General features: G+C 57.5%; 1 protein-coding gene across 1 annotated transcript in view; it reads right to left on the bottom strand.

Moving 5' to 3' along the window:
• Nucleotides 1-3,063: 3,063 nt before the first annotated feature.
• Nucleotides 3,064-18,240, bottom strand: part of PHKA1 (phosphorylase kinase, alpha 1 (muscle)) — a gene marked incomplete at its 5' end in the record, with an annotated part of 18,209 nt that continues 3,032 nt past the window's right edge. The window contains 24 exons of the mRNA XM_010081026.1: nt 3,064-3,237; nt 3,510-3,710; nt 3,845-3,898; nt 4,438-4,608; nt 4,840-4,884; nt 6,059-6,097; nt 6,443-6,561; nt 6,963-7,064; nt 7,444-7,573; nt 7,660-7,738; nt 7,939-8,018; nt 8,174-8,330; nt 8,481-8,620; nt 8,825-8,919; nt 9,316-9,492; nt 11,518-11,597; nt 12,004-12,082; nt 13,030-13,174; nt 13,848-13,957; nt 15,031-15,165; nt 15,613-15,691; nt 15,893-16,000; nt 16,681-16,776; nt 16,893-17,015. Coding sequence (XP_010079328.1) covers nt 3,064-3,237; nt 3,510-3,710; nt 3,845-3,898; nt 4,438-4,608; nt 4,840-4,884; nt 6,059-6,097; nt 6,443-6,561; nt 6,963-7,064; nt 7,444-7,573; nt 7,660-7,738; nt 7,939-8,018; nt 8,174-8,330; nt 8,481-8,620; nt 8,825-8,919; nt 9,316-9,492; nt 11,518-11,597; nt 12,004-12,082; nt 13,030-13,174; nt 13,848-13,957; nt 15,031-15,165; nt 15,613-15,691; nt 15,893-16,000; nt 16,681-16,776; nt 16,893-17,015 — 2,718 coding nt within the window. The remainder of the gene's footprint in view (nt 3,238-3,509; nt 3,711-3,844; nt 3,899-4,437; nt 4,609-4,839; nt 4,885-6,058; nt 6,098-6,442; nt 6,562-6,962; nt 7,065-7,443; nt 7,574-7,659; nt 7,739-7,938; nt 8,019-8,173; nt 8,331-8,480; nt 8,621-8,824; nt 8,920-9,315; nt 9,493-11,517; nt 11,598-12,003; nt 12,083-13,029; nt 13,175-13,847; nt 13,958-15,030; nt 15,166-15,612; nt 15,692-15,892; nt 16,001-16,680; nt 16,777-16,892; nt 17,016-18,240) is intronic.

Here is an 18,240-nt window from a genome sequence, read left to right as displayed (position 1 = left end):
GTGTGTGACGACGGCAGAACAGCTGCTTGCACCAGGAGCAGCCCCAAGACAACCCAGGATCTACTCTCAAGTTCAGCTTTAAGGCCAAAGAAACCCAGAGATGACACAACGTGCAGGGACCCGCCGGTGGCTGGGCAGAGCTGCCCTAAGCTCCCCCCCCCCGCTTTTAGTGGCGCGGCAGGTCTGGACGCACAGGGCCATGGCCACCCTGGCATCTGGAACAAGGAGCCCGCGAGTGCTGGAACCAGGAGGGCTGCGGACAGAGCGTGGCCCAGAACAGCACCGTCCCCCTGCCAGCTCACACAGCCACTGCTGCCGGTGGCCATCACCCTCCCAGAAGGGGCACAGCTGTGGTATAACCCAGGCAGAAATCATGCCCTTATCAAGGATAACATCTTCTGCCAGGCAGCAGACAGCCCTGCTGGGGGGGGATGCAATACTGTACCTGTTGGTCACCAACGCAAGCAAGCTAATCGCCAACGTCGAGATTAGAGGCAGCCTGGGCTGCAGCAATCAGGCACTCGTGGAGTTCACATTCCTGAGGGATACGGGTCAGGCAGAGTAAAGTCAGGACCCTGACTTTTAGGAAAGCAAAATTCCAGCTGTTCAAGGAGTCAGTCAATAGGACCCCCTGGGAAACTGCGCTCAGGGACAAGGGAGCGGAACAGAGCTGGCAGATCTTTAAGGACACTTCCCATAAAGCTCAAGAGCTCTCAAACCCCAGGTGTAAGAAATGGGGAAAGGAAGGCAAGAGACTGGCATGGCTGAGTCAAGACCTGCTGGTCAAACTGAAGGGCAAGAAGGAAATGCCCAGGCAGTGGAAGCAGGGACAGGTGTCCTGGGCAGAGCACAGGGACGTTGTCCAGGTGTGTAGGGATGGGATCGGGAAGGCCAAGGCACGGCTAGAGCTGAACTTGGCAAGGGACGCAAAGAATAATACGAATGGCTGCTACAGGTATGTCAGCCAGAAAAGGAACATCAAAGAAAGCATGTGTCCTGTCCCCCCGCCTCCCGACAAGCAAGACTGGCAAACTGGTAACAGTGGACAAGGAGAAGGCTGAAGTACTCAAGAACTTTTTTTGCCTCAGTCTTCACTGGCAGCCTTTCTTCCCTTCTCAAGTGGACGGACTGCAAGACAGGGGCTGGGGGAGCAAAGTCCCTCCCACAGGTTCGAGACCACCTGAGGAACCTGAACATACCTAAGGCTATGGGGACCTGATGAGATGCATCCCAGAGTCCCGAGGGAACCGTCTGATGTAGTTGCCAAGCCACTATCCATGATAATGGAGCAGTCATGGCAGTCAGGTGAAGTCCCTGGTGACTGGAAAAAGGCAAACATTGCACTCATTTTTATTAAGGGTAGAAAGGAGGACCCTGGGAACTACTGACCTGTCAGCCTCACCTCCGTGCCTAGGAAGCTCATGGAACACATCCTCCCAGAAGCTACACTAAGGCACAGCGAGGCGATTTGAGACAGCCAGCATGGCTTCACCAAGGTCGAGTCCTGCCTGACCAACCTAGTGGCCTTCTATGATGGAGTGGACAAGGAAAGAGCTACTGCTGTTGTCTGTCTAGATTTCTGTAAGGCCTCTGACACAGTCCTCCACAACATCCTTCTCTCCAAGTTGGGAGAGAGATGGATGTGATGGGTGGACTGTTCAGTGGATGAGGAATTGGCTGGATGGTTGCATCCAGAGGGGAGTGGTCAACAGCTCCATCCCCAGATGGAGATCGGTGACAAGTGATGTCCCTCAGGGGTCTGTACTGGGACCTGTGCTGTTTAGTGTCTTCATCAATGACATGGACAGTGGGATGAAGCACACCCTCAGCAAGTTTGCAGACAACACCAAGCAGTGGTGCATTTGACATGCATGAGATACACTGAAGGTCAGGCTGGATGGGGCTCTGAGCAAGGTGATGTAGTTGAAGATGTCCCTGCTCATTGCAAGGGGATTGGACTAGATGAACTTCAAAGGTCCCTTCCACCCCAAACTATTCTATGATTCTGTTACCCCACTCCCCCCACCACTTTGTGGTGTGTGTGCCTGATCTCCATCAGTCCAACCACGTTATGTGGGGTCTGACCTGCAGGATAGAGCAGAGCTGGGACCGAGTCCAAAGTCACCACCCCCCTTGTGCAAGGCTGTGTGAGCTGGGGCCAGGGCTAAGCATTAAGAGCACGTCTGTAACGGCACAGCCAACGCCAAGCCAAGCAGACAGCTCAGCACCGCTTCACAGGGCATGTGTGAACTCGGGAACCTGTGACTTAGCCATTAGCAATGCTGCCAGGACAGAGCAGACGGCCCAGAGGGGCTGCCACCGGCACCCTCCAGCCAGGCAGAAGTCCTGTTCTCAGAGCTTGATGGGAGGAGGGATCTGTTACCACCTTGGGATGGTCCTGGCTCCCACAGCCGCCCCAGGTCCACACACAGGACCCTTGAGGGGGGCATGATGGGCTGCCTACTTCCAAGCAGCACAGCTGTGTCTGGGTTAGACTGTTTTGATTTTGGGTGTGGTGGGAGAGAGGCTGGGGTGGCATCCCATATTCCTTCAACAAAGTGTTTCCATCAGCAGCAGAAAGAGCAAGAGCTCCAGCCTACACGGGTATAAACCCTGCAGATTTGGAATAAAAAGCAGCACAAAACAGGTTAAAAACCTCAAATCTGCTGGAGGCAGGTAGTGTGAGCTGGCCAGGGAGCACTGCAGTGCCGAGCCCACACATGTGGTGAGGGGGGCCCATCCCGTCTCCTCAAACAGAGGCCTCTACGGGGTGATGGCCCAGGAGCAGCCGTCCAGGCAGACACTTCTAACACATGAAGGCTTCAAAGCTCAGCCTTTCCCTGGCAGACTTTGCTCCACAGGCTGCATGCAGGCACACATCAGCTTAGCCCGCACGCGTCCTGTGGAGCTCCTCAGGAGAGCTGCTTGCCCACCGAGAGGCCAGGACTGGGAGGAAAGGTGGCCATGCAGGCTGCCTGCAAACTAGCCTAATGCCCATCTTTAAAAGCTGTGGGAAACAACCTTCCTGCAGCATCTGCAGCCTGGGGAGAGGAGTTGTGAGAGCTACTGCATGGCGCAGCCGTCGGTGGGCAGGAAGTCGTACACATACATGGCCACCGCCTTGGACAGGTAGGTCATGGTGCCGAAGCGACCGCTCGGTGCGCTGTCGTACAGGAGGCTGCAGATGCCCGTTGTGGGATCTCTCTCCAGCATGTGGTCATCAGCACCCAGGGCTTTCTGGATTTTGGACAGGGAAGGAGAAAGGCAGCATTAGGAATAAGGGCAGCCCTCTCACCAGCTTCCATCCCAAGCATCCTCCGTTGCACTCGCAGTGTGACACACTGATGGTGAGCGGTGGGAGGAAGACACTACGTCTTTGCTGTGCCCCATGAACACAATGGGGACAACAGGCAGGACCCTCCAGGTTAGTGAATCCTGCGTAGCCGCGGGGAATGCAGCCAGCAGCCCTGGGTGCAGGCTGTGGCCCCTCCGTGAGGCCTGGCCCCTACCTGCTCCTCATAGAAGAGGTCGTTGGCTGTCTGCAAGATCTTTTCCACAGCTATGATGCTGCCAATGGTGTGCACCTCCATGTCCATCAGCATGGTGAGCACTAATATAGCCTCCACCAGAAGCTGCCTGTACTCTGGCTGTGGCACACGGTTGAGGACCGACTCCACATGCACAGCAAACTTAATTTCCCCTGGGGTCATCTGTGAGGAGGGAGAAAGAAACGCACCTAGAGCACTGCACTGCCAGCAGGAGTCCTGAGCTAGGCCAGGCACTCACCCAGGGCCACCCAGCACCAACCCACCTGCCTGATTCCCCCTTCACATAAACCTCCTACCTCTCTGGTTGCTGAAGAAGGGAGAACAAAGCCCTCCACAGAGAGGCCGTGGCACTGCAGAACAAGGAGGAGAGACCACAGTTACTGCCTGGAGGAGCCCTGTGCTAAGACACATAGGTCCAGCCCACCAACTCACTCCCACTTGTGCACTGGTGCGTGCTGCACACACACCCCAGCTCCACCTCCTGACTCCGCACAGCATCCCTCCTTTCCCATCAGTTTGGCATCAGCCAGAGCCCTCCCGCACACAGCTCGGGGCTCTGCTCCTTGGCTTACTGTGCCAAGGACCAGCTGTGCCCGGAGCTGCTTCCGCTGTGGCTCCAGCCCTGCCCCTGCCTGGCTAACATATAAAGGACCTGGGCAGACCTAGCCCTCCTCTACAAGGGCCAGCACACAAGGTAGGTCCTGTGTGCCTACAAAGCAGCTCCAGCTCTTCCCCAGCCTTCCAGGGCCAGCTGCAGGCCTTGACCATGAAGCACATATCTATACAACACTGGGGACCAGCCCCGGGTGCCTAACTCCCCCGGGAAGGCTGGTGCCCAGGACCGCAGACTCACATACGTGGTAAGGAGCCAGCTGGACATCCAGCTTACCTTCTGCAGGATCTTCCAGACATTCTGGTAGAAGCCCACAGGGACACGGTTAAGGGCCCCATCCAGCCGCCGTCTCCGCTGCCACTGGCCCTGGCGGTTGTCCGTACTGCCCTGGTCTTCCAGCATGCTTGAAAAAGAGCCCTTGCTCAGCAGCTCCGAGTGCCCAGCAGACTGAACAGACAAAACAAGGTCCACAGAGACTGCTGTGAAGTTAAATACCCCACAAGAATGCAGCCCACTGCTGCCCAAGAGTTTCTGCTCACTCAGCCTGGTTCCCAGGTCAGAGCTGCTACCTGTTGCCCCCAGCAAAGCCCACCCTGCAGCACCCCCTGGAGCACAGCTCCATCCTGCAGCTACAAACAGGCCAGGCCCCAATGTGTGCAGCCAACAAACGCAGGTTACCAGAGAGGACTTCAGGTTGGCATCCCCAGACTGCAAAGTGATGGGCTGAAGGAGAAAGTAAGAGACAAAAAAAAAAAAAAAAAAAATCACACTGTGCCGCAAAAGGATGGGAAGAAAGAAAAAATTAAAGACAAAAAAAAAAAAAAAAAAAATCACACTGTGCCAGAACATCATGGCAAGCAGAGCAGCAGCATGGACCAAGCTCAGGTCATGGGATGCTTATCCCAGGGGCAGCGGTTAGCTGGGCATTGAGAGGTAGTTCGAAAGGTGAGCTGCTGAAAGTCTCATGTTAGCGTCAGAGGGGACGGACTGCACCAGGGCACAGAACGGCTGTGGGGCCCCCACATGCCCATGCTGCAGCAGCAGTGGGGTCATGCCAGCCGGCACACAGGAGCAGGGCTGCTTCCGCTCTGTTGGCTGCCAGCACGGACAGGGATTTAGTCTCAGGCAGACTGGAGGGCCAGCAGCAAGGTCACTGCCTGTGGACGACCCTCCTCTCCACAGACGTGGTCCCTCTGCGATGCCAGGGTTCACACTGCAGCAAGTTGGCCATAAACCTGCTGCACCACCCCGCAGGCCCTGTCTCTTTGAGAACGGGACCGCTCCTAGAGCCCAGGACTCCTCCTGGACACATGCCAGGCAGCAGAGGAGGTCCTTGTCATTTGTAGCTGGGCAGGAGCCTTTTCCCCCAAAGAAGAAATAGCTGGGGAGGCTATAGGCAGGATACAGCAATTACCAGTGAACTCCCTGGCAGGGCTGCTGCTGGTCATGGCACTGGAAACATTATGCCATCCCGCTCAGCAAGTTTTGTGGGTATAATGGAATCTATTCAGCTATAGCAGCTACAGAGCGCAGCTCCCAACTGGCTGGAAAGCCAATACATCCACAGCTCCGAGAAGCCTTCTTCCCTGCCAGTCCGGACATGGCTGGTCCCACTCAAAGGGGAGCTCCCCGAAGGCTGCGAGGCAGTGCCAGCCCTGGGTCCCCACAGCATGTCAAGCCATGCCAACCTCTTCCCAGGGAGCCAGCCTCCTGCCCCTGTCCTGAACAGAGCAACCCTGAGCCTGCCCAGAGGGAAAGCCAGCTCACTGCTGCAGCGGCTGCTTCAGCACATTTGTTTAGGAAAGCTCATTAACTCATGCATGCTCGGAAGCTGCTCTGCTGTGTGTGGCGTGAGGGATAAAAGCTGAGGCTGCAAGGAGGACCAGGGTGGCTTCACCTTACTCCCAGTCAGAGACTGCCTACGTTTATCCAATTGCTGCAAGAGAAGAAGGAAATTAAGTTTCTGCAGCTGCAAGAGGACCACCAGGACAGCAGCTACGCCTGGGATGCCATGTGGTCCTCCCCACCCCTGCACCTTCTCAAGCACCCCCGAGCTCCCCCCTTACTGCGCTGCCAGAGCAACCCCCACCCCCACTAACAGATTTACCCCAATTCTTCCCCCAGGGTGGGACTGGAGCCAAAAGGAGCTCCTGGAAGCAGCTGTAAGCTCTCTGAAGCCCAGGAGCGAGCTGCCTCCTGCTCTCCCATCAATCCTGCCTGTCCTGTAGCTGCTTGTCACCCACAAAACCTGTCAGGAGCAGCCTGTGCCACCTGCCCTCACCTGTTTGATCTCACTTTTCAGCTGGACAATGCCAGCACGCTCAGACTTGGTGGCCCCGACAGCCCCCACCTCGCAGATGGAGATAGCAGTGGTGGTGAGCGCTGAGTCGATCGATCGCACTGCAGGAAAAGAGAGGTCTAGAGTGGGTACCGTGGCTCAGGGCATGTTGCTGCTTGGGCACTGGTACCTCTGCATGCCCTTGCCCTCTATCCCAACCAGCACCAGAGATCCACAAGCACAGCACAGAACTGCTTCAATTCAGACCTGACCGGGCCAAGCACTGAACTAAGCAAAGCCTCAGTAGCCACAGGCCTTGGGCTCGATCCCCATAAATCAGCTCAGCACCCCCAGCAAGAAGCTGTGCTCTTCAGCAAACCACTGCAGCGCAGAAGCAGCTGTACTGGATGCATGGGAAGACAGGGATGTCCCCCACAGGTGGGAACACCTGGAGCTGGCCACGCTCTGCACCAGGACCCAGCTTTGTCCAGAGATGCTCTCGCAACCCTTCTGAGAGACTCACCACTCCTTTCCACCCCAAACTCCTTGCCAGAGAGGATGTGGTAGAGGAGGCTCTTCATGTCCGATGGGCTGAGATTCATCAGGTGCTCGGTGGCTTCTCCAGCTGGAGAGAACAGAGTTGGGATGTTGTACTCCACTTCACAGCCCTCCTGGGACATTTCCACCCCACACCTCATCCTGTTAGCAGGGGAACCACTGGTACAGGGGCTCAATCTCCAATGACTTACACTAACTGCAGGCGCTGCCTGCAACAGGGACTCTTCCCCATGCCAGCCCAACACATGCCTGAGCAGAGACCGCAGTAAAATCACCCGCCTGTGCTGCCTGAGAACAGTCCCAGCTGCAGACATCGGCACTTTCATGCCAGGTCTCATCCTGGCACTGAGCTGCCCATTTTTAACAACACTTCTCCTTCCTGGCTGACAGGGCCCCAAGCACTGCAGCACCCGGCCCGGCCGGGGTGCCATCCCTGCCGCACGTACCTGAGCAGTGCAGGGAGTGTGCCAGCTCCGTTGCCATCACCTGGATGATGAGCCCAATGCGGATGCGGAACATCTCAGCGAAGAGCGCGGGCTGCGTGCGCATGTACATGGCCAAGTACACCATGATCTCCTGGAGGGGAAGAGACAGATCACACCACTGCTGCTCGCCAGAACAGACACCCAGCTGTGAAGTCCCCCACGGCCCTGGCTCCTCACCTGGGTGAGGATGGACACACTGAGGTTCTTCTCGCTGGCTTCATCAATGAGGCGAACGAGCTTCTCATAGGGGATTGGGCTGGGGAGGGAACGAGTGTCAGAGCAGATGAGGGGCAGCAGAGCGAGCCCTGCATCCCTCCTGGTCTGTACAGCCCAGAGAGGAGAGATACAGGCTGGGGACAGCCACCCAGAGCCACGCCTGCCCACAGACTACAGAGCAGTGGGCTCACATCCAGCCCCAGCCCAGCACACGTAGGGAGGGAGAGGTGCGACACTCACGCGGAGATTGTCTTCTCACGTGGCTCTGGGGGCAACCCAACTGTCAAGTGCTTCTGGTGAGAGAGGAGGTCAGTGCAGGCCTGGGGACAGAAAGGGTCACCAACAGCTCAGGGTTTGGGGCCTCAGCCCAAGGCAGAGGGAGACAGAACTGGTGCAGCCACAGTTCACCTGCCCGCTCTGCTGCCTCCTCCCTGACACACCTCAGCCCGCTAGAGGACAGCCGCACGGTTGTTACCTCGTCCAGAGCTTCCACCTTCTTCTTGAGGATGCCAGAGATGTAGCGGATCAGGGCCCACTGGCGCGTGTCCCCCACCCGCACGTACAGCTCAGTGAGGAGCTCCTTGACTGTGGGGCCAGGCTCGCTATCCAGCCCTGTGTGCCACTTGGATCCCCTGCAGTAAAGGAAATGCCAGGTTATAACCAGCAATTCGCCCTGAGGCAGCTCCCTGGCAGCCCCCGGGGTTTGCGGGTTGGGATGCATGCATGGCTGTGCCAGCTCTCTCTCTGCTCAGTGAGCCAGCAGGACTTGCAGCTCATCATACTTGAGGGTGTGGAGCATGTACAGGATGTCTGCTTGCTCCTGGAGCGTGGGGCAGATGCGCAGCTGGTCCACCAGTGCCTTGCAGTCCACATTGCCATCTGCATCCCGGGGCAGGTTCATCTCTGCATGGAGTGAGTGGCTCTGGGGGAAGGGAGATCCCCACTCCTGGTTAGCACTGCCAGCACCGCACACCAAGTGTGGGCTGTTTATGGAGCCAAGGCCGTTCACCCATGGATATCCGCCCTTGCCAAACGTCAAGCCTTCCCCATGCAGCCCCACAAGGACCCTCTGGCTCCAGCTGGAAGGATGGCACCGCTCAGCCAGTCTGGGAGGGACAGAGCTCACCCTGCTATCCATGTCATGCTGGTGGGGTGAACTTAGCAGCTTGACTGACTGCTGGGATGCCTGGAAGATCTTGCTGGGGACGTACATCCCAACATCTAAAAGAAAACCAAGCTTGATGCAGACAATCCCAGCACCACTGCGATGCCCCAAAACACCTCACCCCTGACACCTGCTCCCCCACCAGCCCCTGCAGAGAAGCTGGCTGTGGGAGAAGCAGCCCCTGCCCACCCGGTTAGAGGAACACCAAGGGGAGCTGCCATCCCTTATCGTTCAGCAGTTTCCATGAGGACTCCCCAGGCACCAACTCCAAGATGCTCCATGGCCAGGACTAAGGTGATGGACACAACACCCAGGCCAAGGCTGGGTTGCTCTGCAGTCCAAGGCATGCTCCCCTGCGGCCCCCAGCATCCCACAGCTAGGAAAGCTCCCAAAGCGCCCCAGCCTCACCCCCAGGCTTGAGCAAAGGTGCTGAGGGTGCTGGAATTACTCACTCTGGACATGAAGGTCCTTGGCCTTGGACGCCAGGGACATGAGATCGCGGGTGGTGTGGACAGCAGCCCGGAAGCGGCTCAGCCCTCCTCGCTGGGCGGTGGGAGGGAGGTTCGACTGGGGAACTGTGCGCTGCAGCAGGTGGTCCAAGTACTGAGCAACCTCGTCATAGGTGTCCGCTGGAAGGGGTGGCAGAAGAGCAGAGCTTCAGCTGCTTTGTGCTAGGGCACCCCCAGACCCCACAGAGCTGCCCAGCTGTGCCCCCGCGAGGGCAGAGCTCTGCTGGCGGCACAAAGCGACAATGTGGGGCCAGTGCCAGCAGCCGGGCTCACAAAGCACGGCAGCCACAGCACCCCGTTCCTGCACGGCTCTGCTGCCTGGGACGCTGGCTGCCAGCTGGGGCCAAACTGGGGCTCCCTCCAAGTTCCACCTGGACAAAGGAAGTGATGGGGCTGCAGCATGTCTGGCCCAAGCCTGCACAAGGACAGCAGGGTTTGCTCAAACCCTGTGGTGAAACCCTCATGCTCTTTCCATCCAGGGAAGGCGTAGCCAGGGGCAGCGGGTCAAAGCAGGGACCACTTAGGAGCACCCCAGCACAGCCAGGGCCTCATCCAAGCAGAACTCCAGCACGGGAGCAAGGCAGGATGGGCTTTGCAACAGTTATTTCTAACTAGAAGTTACCAGTTTTTTCTCATTAGGAGTTAGAGTTACAGCTCCTGCCTTGCTCTTTGCACAGCCTCCAGCAGCTCCCATTGCTCCCAATGCCACACTGTGAGAACCAGAGCCACCACTCGCTAACTGCAGTGTGGAGGAGGCTGCTCAGAGGCCACGTCTCCACTCAGCTGGGAGATAACAGCGCTGCCCAGCAGCGAGGGGGTGCCCCGTCGGGGGAGATGCCCCATGCCAAGGCAATGCAGTACAACACGCAGAGCTGACAATGCACTTCCAGCCTGTGGGCCAGGGCCAAGCCTTGCTGCTCGCCAGCTCGCAGACAAGCTCTGCAGTGTGTCTGCCCCGGGAGGCAAGCTGCAGACTGCATCTGAGGTCAGCAGCACGGCATCCCCTTTCCAGACCTGGTGGAGACACCTTGGGCCAGTGCCTGCAGGCTCGGCTGGAGACATCCCCCAGACATCAGGCTTGAGAACATCATCCCACCTGGCTGCAGCATCCGACCACAGGAAAAACTTAAAACCGAGCATCTTCTAGCTGCTGTAGAGAGGCCAGGCAGGCCCCGTCTCCCACTGGGGCTGAGGGGAAGCAGTCACCTTAAAGGGGCCCAGGTGCAGCCTGCAAGGAGACCGCAGGCAAAGCGAGAGGAGGGCACAAGAAGTATTCAGAGTCACAGCAGCACAAACATTGGCTACAGGAGCAGCAGAGGCAGAGCAGACTGATGGGAAGGCTGGGAAGATAACCGACACTAGGTCACACAGGAGGAAGATGTGCCCAGGGCCACTTGCAAGCGGAGCAGCAGAACCTGCACCTTGCCATGGTCTGAGGACAAGGTTGGTCCATCAGACTGTGATGGGCCACGGCCCTCGCGGCCACCCTGTCCACAGCAGCAGGGCCTCAATTTGGCACTCATTGGAGCAGCTCTGCCCAGGGAGGGTCAAAGGCTTCAGGAAAACAGCACTTGGGTTGCTTGGGGACACGGTGGCTCCTCCCCACCATCCTGGGCACTGTACCATCGCTTTCGGCACTGTCACTTGTGCACCAAGGATCCTCAGCCAAATCTCCTGAGCAGAGGCAGGTTGCCGAGCCTTCATTTCTTCCCCACGCAACAGCCTATGAAGGTCGGAGCAGCTTGTTCCAAAGTGTCCTCCGTGCTCTCCACAGCCGCATCCACCAGCCTCAGCCCCACCTGGCTGGGAAACCCCTCCAGCAAGGGGGCTGCAACAGCGGCATCAATTCACCCAGTCCCACCCCACTGGTGTCACCATGAATGTCACCCAAAGTTAATTGATGGAGGGTCAGATGGGAACAGAAACATGGTGAAAACCCAAGTGGATGAAGAACACAGTGGCGGGTGCTGGCAGGGAGGTTGCTTGTTACGGGTTTACGGGTGAGTTTGGCATTTGCCACGCCACAGCAGCAACTGGCCTGTTCCCCCTTACCATCCTCTGCTATCTGCAAGCCATGCAGCCACTCCTCGGCGTCTAGCTCCTCAAAGCTGTCAATGAGCTCGTAGCTCTTGGCAAAGACCTTACCCTCTGGCCCAGGGTCCATAAAGCTGAGGTGCGTTCGGCATGACGTTGTCAGGAACTCCGAGAACTTACCCGTCTGGATCCTGGGCGAGAGGAGGGGAGGTCACAGAGAGGAAGGGGGAGGCAATACCCTTGGCTTTGGCCCTTTGGCAGGGAGAGACACACTCTTCCAGGAGCATACATACACCTCAGTGCCTGCTTTAGTTGCCTACATCTCCTCCAGCCAGGTGGGCACGGAAGGGCTACCCAAAAGCTACTGGAGGGATCCTGCAGCCATGGGTTTAATGGCATGAAGAGATACATCCTCTCTTGCATCTCCTCTGTTGGGATTGTAGCCCCGGGGCACACTTAGAGCCTAGCACACCCCAGTGTATCCTCCACAGCTTGTTCCCTGACAGACGATGCTCAGGCCCAGCAGGTACCCTCATAACCAAGCTCTTGGAGGCCACCAGCCCTCTCCCCTCCTGCACCCCAGGAAGCTGTGCTCACCTTGCACCACCGAAATAACCGTCCTGCAGCTTCCGCAGCGTTGCCAGCACTGCGGGGTGCATGCTGCTGCCGGTTTCATCTGTTGGGGACAGAGACACAGGCAGTCAGCCTCTTCCACTCAAACAGGCTCCCAGAAGGTAACACAGGGCCAGGTGGGTTCAGATGTGCAAAGCACCATGGCATCAGCCAGATCCTTGCTTTGGGGTGCAAAGGCAGGCTGTGGCACCAACAGCACTGCCCAAAAAGGGAAATTCAGGACGGCCCAGGCTAGATTCCAGCAAATCCAGGCCAAGACGCACTCCAGGCTCCTGAGATTTCACCTTGGGCTGAAGCCAACAGTACCAGACAGCAGCACCCGAACAGCACCTTGCTCTGTCCTGGGCTTTCACATGAGGCAGCAGAGGGGTTGCTGCTATCAGGTGCAAAAGACACCACAGTAAAGGGCACGTCAAGACACTAAGGGGATTTCGAGTACACAAGGAGAGACAAAAAGATCTGAAAGCAGAACAAAGTCCCTTCCTCACACCAGGTTCATGCGGAAGCTGCGAGCTGCTCCAGAGAAGCCAGTTTTGCTCTGTGCCCTTGTGCAGCTCTCTGCTCCTTTTGGTTTGCTGTTTTCCCCTCCCTGTTGTCTAGGAAAGCCTCTAGCAGGTTGCTAGTCTTAGTGAAGAGTCAAGATGCAGGAAGAACCCCAAGAACACTTTTACAGGGGGATTATTGTTTTGGTGTTGCTCACAAAAGGTCTCCCAACAGGCCTAGCTGCCTGGAGACAGAATACAGCAAACATCCGCAAACATCCCTTGAGCTGCAGGCATCAGTGCTTAGCAGGCAGTCCTGCTAGCTGCCAGGACAGCTGCCAACTCAGCGTGGCTCCTTGGAGCAGTAAGCTCTTTACTGGATGTTACTGGCTGCTCTAGCCCCACCGTGTCCCCATTATGGAGTTGGTCCCTTACATCTGCCCAGTCCCTTCTTCCCACAGAGGCTGCTTCCCCGCGCTGGTCTAGTGCAAGGCCAGAGGATTTATACCGAGCATGGTGTGGGAGACAGGGAAGGTGATCGTCGGCCGCCCAGTCATCCTCCAGCGGCTGCAGATGTACGAGAGGTCTGTCCTCAGCATCTCCACAATCATCTTGTTGTCAAGAGCCAGGTAGAACTGCTGTTGGTCTATGAACTGTGAGGACAGCAGGAGACATGAGCAGCCGTTTCCACAGCCACCAGGTCCCTTTGGTGCCACCTGCATCTTCCCACAGGCGCTCAGCCAGGCCAGCCACACAGCGCACCCAGGGGAAATGCACCTTTGCACCGAGAGCTCATCCCACTTTACCCGACAGGTGCCAGTACAGTCTAGCAAGGGACCCTTAACCCCCAGGGCAGCTACTGGCCACCAGCAACTCCGAGGGCGTAACACCACAGCTCAGCAGCAGCATCACCCCGGTCCCACAGAGCCAGTCCGTGCAGTGCCTATCCCAAGCAAACACACACTTGCCACAGCACTGGGCTTGCAACCCTGCTCGGCCCCAGACCAGGCGAGACACAAGCGACAGAGGGACTCCTGTCCTCCCATCAACCTCCTCCTGGTGTCCTTGTCAGTGTGAGTAAAGAGATTTTTCCCCCAACACTGACCATCAGAAGGCTGAAACCATCTCCTCTCAGCACGCACACAGCTAGGACCACCAACTCTGCTACTTCCCACTACAGGGCTGGGGCTGCTCTGCCCTCCCAGGCCGTTCAAAGGGTGCTGGGTGACCTCTGAGAACAACTCGAGCACCGAGCCAGTGGAGAAATCTCCTGCCCAGTTCCAGACTGCGTGACAATCGGGAAAGAGCCTGTGCAATTCCACCCACCTGTGGGGTAAAGGTAAAGATGTTCTGACGGATGTTGTAGAGCTTGGACGTCCCAAGGACACCCATGTTCCGGTAGGGCCGTCCCGACAGGCACATCTGCTTGTTGCGGCCTAGGGGGGAAGGAGAAGGTTTTAGTGCAAGCTTCCTCATGTAAGGGGATGCAGTGGCAGACAGGCAGGCCCCTGTGCTACCAGCCAGCAGGAAAAGGCTGGTTGGGGTACCCCAGGACACAGTGTCGAGCTGGCACAGCTCTAAGGGATGGTGATATTCTGTCCTGCAGCCCTGCCCAGAGAGCTAGAAACACTCGGGCCCTCCCCAGGGACTCTTGCTGAAACAGGGACATACAGCCTTGTCCTGACCTTTGCAATGTGTCACATCCCCAGGTCTTTGAGGATGTCAGAATCTAGGGCAGGGCCAGGGGTTCCCCCCTGCACACAGCTGGCCCCCCAGAGCTGACAGCACCATCAGCGTTCCCATTGCTCCTGGATTAGTCCCACAGCCCAAGATAGTGCAGCGGCAGCATGGCAGCATCGCCCCTTGGTCATGTCAGCCCCAGCAGCTGCCAAGCTGTTCCCCTGCCCCCTTTGCCCATGTCACACTTGGCCTTTTGGTGGCTTAAATTAGCCAGCGCGTGCAGCCTACGGTGGATCTGGTTTCTCCTTTGGCCCAGGCTGGGTCTCCAGCTCCCGCACAACAAGTCCCATGCTCAAAGGCTTGCAGCGTCAGGGAGCAAGCAGACAGAGCTGTGAGCACACTCTCCCCTCACACTCAGGCCTGCCTGCCCTGCAGCAGCTGCCCTGCCTGGGCTACAAGCTCTCTCTCAGCCAGGTGCTGCCAGGGGACCTTTCTCTGGGGTCTGGCTTGCCTCCTGTACTGAAATCTGGGCACAGGGACAACAGCTGGCTCCTGCCCACACCAGGTCCATCCCCTATGGAACAGAACCTCTGCCTGTCCCTGGGGCAACTGTGACACTGCAATGCCAAAGCTTTACCCCTTCAGCATCACCCTGAACAGCACTGCTGCCACCCCGGTTCCCCTGGGGCAGGAGCTTTGCCAGAGCCAGGAATGGGTGGCAGAGCCCTCATCAGCCAGGCAGAACATCAGCATCTATGAGCAGCAGTGCCAGGGGATGGGATAGACCCTTCTGCATCCCCCTTGCTGCAGGAACAGAGGTCCAGCTCACCCAGGCGGGCATAGATGTGGCTGAGGATGCGAGCAGGCTGCACTCGGATAGGGTAGACATCTGCCACAGTCTCCACGTCGATGCCCTCCTTCCTCAGGACAGCCTTGATCGCCTCTGTCTCTGCCAGGATGCACACTGTGGAGGGAGGACTGGCTCAGTGTAGCAGGGGCACAAGGGTGTGACAGCACTACCGACCTTTGAGGACACATACAAGGTGCCACGTCACGTAGAGGCAGCTGTCTGGGGCGCCTTTGGGAACCAGTTCCCACTGCAGACATCTGCCTTGCTCCTGCTAACGCTCTTTACACCCAAGCCCGCCCCACTGAGCAGCAGGAAGACAGGACAGTTTTCAACCTCTCTGCAGAAGAAGCTGTAGCAGGTGATATTTCCCTGGGGCAATGCAGGGTGGAGTGGAAGGACTTGCACCCAACCTTATACCCACCTTGCCAGGGCTAATATCTGGCTGCACCAGCAGCCACCCAGCAAGCAGAACCACCCAAGAGCCGCCCCTTTAAATTCCGCACAGGCAGAGTTCCCAGGCCCGCCAGACACATGGGTTTGCGACCGGTCCCCTTCCCTCACCTTGGACCACCACATCGGGTTTGGCGACAGTTGCAAAACGGCGGTTGAGGGGATCTATTTCACCAGGAGCTAGAAACCCCTGAGGAAAAAGAGGTATGTGGAGGTGAACATTCCATGGGTGGGGCAGAACAGGTAATGCCTATGGACAACCACCTTTAAGAGGTCCTGGGGGATGGAGGTGACAACTTCCCCACGGTAGTGGCTCAGAGTGGCAGCATTTGCTCTTTCAGAGGCAAGAGCCTGGCCCCACAGCCCTCCCCAGCACCAGAGGTGACCGTACCTCGGCCATCAGGCAGCCCAGGATGTAGAGGGACTGCCCCCACATGAGCGGCAGCTTGCCCATGGGTATCCTGTCCACAGTGTGGGGATTCCTGTACTCCTCATCCACCTGGAAGACAAGCCAGGAGGTCAGGGAGGGATCCACAGAGACAGGATGCTGACGGAAGCATCACCATTACATTTTGAAGTCCAGCAGCTTAAGGCTTAAAACAAGAGCCTATGAAAGCATTTGCCATAGAGGGTCCAAAACATCCTGGCCACATTCCTCCCCTCTTCTCATAATTGCCCCAGGCACCCGCGTCAGACAGAGATCAGCTGCTCAGACCGTGTTTGGGTTCCCAGCATGGGACATCCCATGGGAATGATCAACACGCCCCTGGATCACTGAGGCAATGTTCTTGGATGCTGGGGGGGGAGAGACCTCTCCTGTACCACCTGAGCACCAGAAGCTGTTCTCTCAGCCTAGGTCCACACAAACACCCTCACCCCTGAACAGGAGCTCAGCACAACCCCCTCAGCCCAGGACCACATAACCTGAGCTCTCAGAGGACTCAAGACTCCAGGCCTGTCAGCAAAGCACCATTACGTATGGGGACAATAAATACTTTTGCAGAAAAAGAAGAGCACTTTATTTATCCAACATGTTATAACAGCTCCAAGCCACACTTTTTTTCCGTGGGGTTTCCATGGACTACATGCGCTGCTTTACTAATGGGCTAATAAGCAGTTAAAACCTAATTATCTGGTAATGAGGCTTTCCCACTTCCACCATAGCTCAGGACCACTCACCTTATCCGGCGGGACACTGTACAGCTCTGGCATCAGGCGCACCCCATTCTTCCCCTTGATGAGAATTCCCTCAAGGGCTTCCCGGTACTCCTGCACCTAAGGAGAGAGGAGAGGTGACCTGTGCCCAGTCACGGCTCCCTGCGTCCTTCCCCCACACACCTCCCTTGCCAGGGACTTCTTTCCACGGGCCTGGCAGGTCCTGCCTCCCTTACCTGCTCCACGTTTCCGCTGAAAATCCCATCAATGATCAAGTACGCCCAGAAGAGAGGCCACTCGCACTCGATGTTCTCAAACAGCTTCAGCTCAGCAGGTTCGTAGTAGGAGCGGCTGGGGTCCTGCAGGGAGGGCGTGACAGCAAGGCAGGTGACGGGTGGCAGGATTCCCTCAGACTGATAGAGCTCCTACTCCCCAAGAGACCCCAGCTTCAAATGCCCTCCCAGTCATCCTCTGCAGATGATGGCTGAGACAGAGCTGAAAAGCAGTTTCACCTCCAGGCTGTGTCCTTTCCATCAGACCTCCCCTCCCGCACCCCCTGCACTGGTGCCAAAGGGACTCGCCCTTTCTGGGCAAAGGGAGCCTTCCCAGTCCCCAGGGGAGCACCCCGGAGCCTTGTACAATAGCACAACATCCCCATCGCTGCACTGGGGACACCTGTGTCCCCTTCACCTTGCCTGCTCTGCCCCAGCCCCTCAGCGCCCACCTCACTCAGCATCACCCGGCCAGGTGTGAGGGCCAGAGAGCAGGGTCCCTCCTGCCACTCGGTGTGACTGCAAGCCTGACACGAGGGAAGCAGTCAGGATGGAGAGCTGCCTTCGCCAAATGCTCCCACCCCAGATGTGCGAGGTATGGTGCCCCAAGGGACCTATGCTTGACCTCCCTGCTAACCGCTTTAGCTCTGCTACAGAGGAGGGACAGAGCTGGCCTTAGCAGCCCGTCAGGCAGCAGGGGCAGGGGGAGCGGGTATTTTCCATAGTACCTGCACACCAGCCACAAGCTCCCAAACTCCCACTTGTCTCCAGCCAACTGCAGCACCTCTGCAGGCAGTGCTGCCCTTCCTGTGCCTCGCAGCTCCCCAGAAGTAATCTATGGCTTTGCACACTGGCAAAGCTCGTGAGTGCTGGGAAAGTTGGACTGGAGATGCTGCTGCTCTTCTCTGGCTCTGCAGAGATGCAGCTACACACGCTGCCTATTATGGTCAGACCTGAGGAGGCGCAGCAGAGAAGCAGCATTTAGAGGCACTCATGCCCAAAGGAGCCCCACCAGGTTATGGGCCCAACAGCTGGTGATGATTTAACAGCCTCCAAGTACTACTTCCTGGTTCTGTGGTTATCAAATGAAACCATTGCTTATAAAATTTGCCTGTTTTCCCTCCCCAAAGTAGCAGGAAAAAACCTCCACTCACTCTGTTGAGAGCTAACTGTGGCAGTACACAAGCTGCCTGCTGTCCCAGGAGGGGCAGGAGCAGCTTTGTGACCTCCAGAGGTGAGGCCATCGCGGAGGAGCACTGCACAGTTGCCTCCACAGGCTTCCAGCCCTTGCTCAGGGCTTGGTGCAGCCCCG

The sequence above is a fragment of the Pterocles gutturalis genome, unplaced genomic scaffold (assembly GCF_000699245.1).
Source record: "Pterocles gutturalis isolate BGI_N339 unplaced genomic scaffold, ASM69924v1 scaffold3129, whole genome shotgun sequence".
Classification (NCBI taxonomy): Eukaryota; Metazoa; Chordata; class Aves; order Pterocliformes; family Pteroclidae; genus Pterocles; species Pterocles gutturalis.
This window is presented reverse-complemented; position numbering and strand designations above follow the sequence as displayed.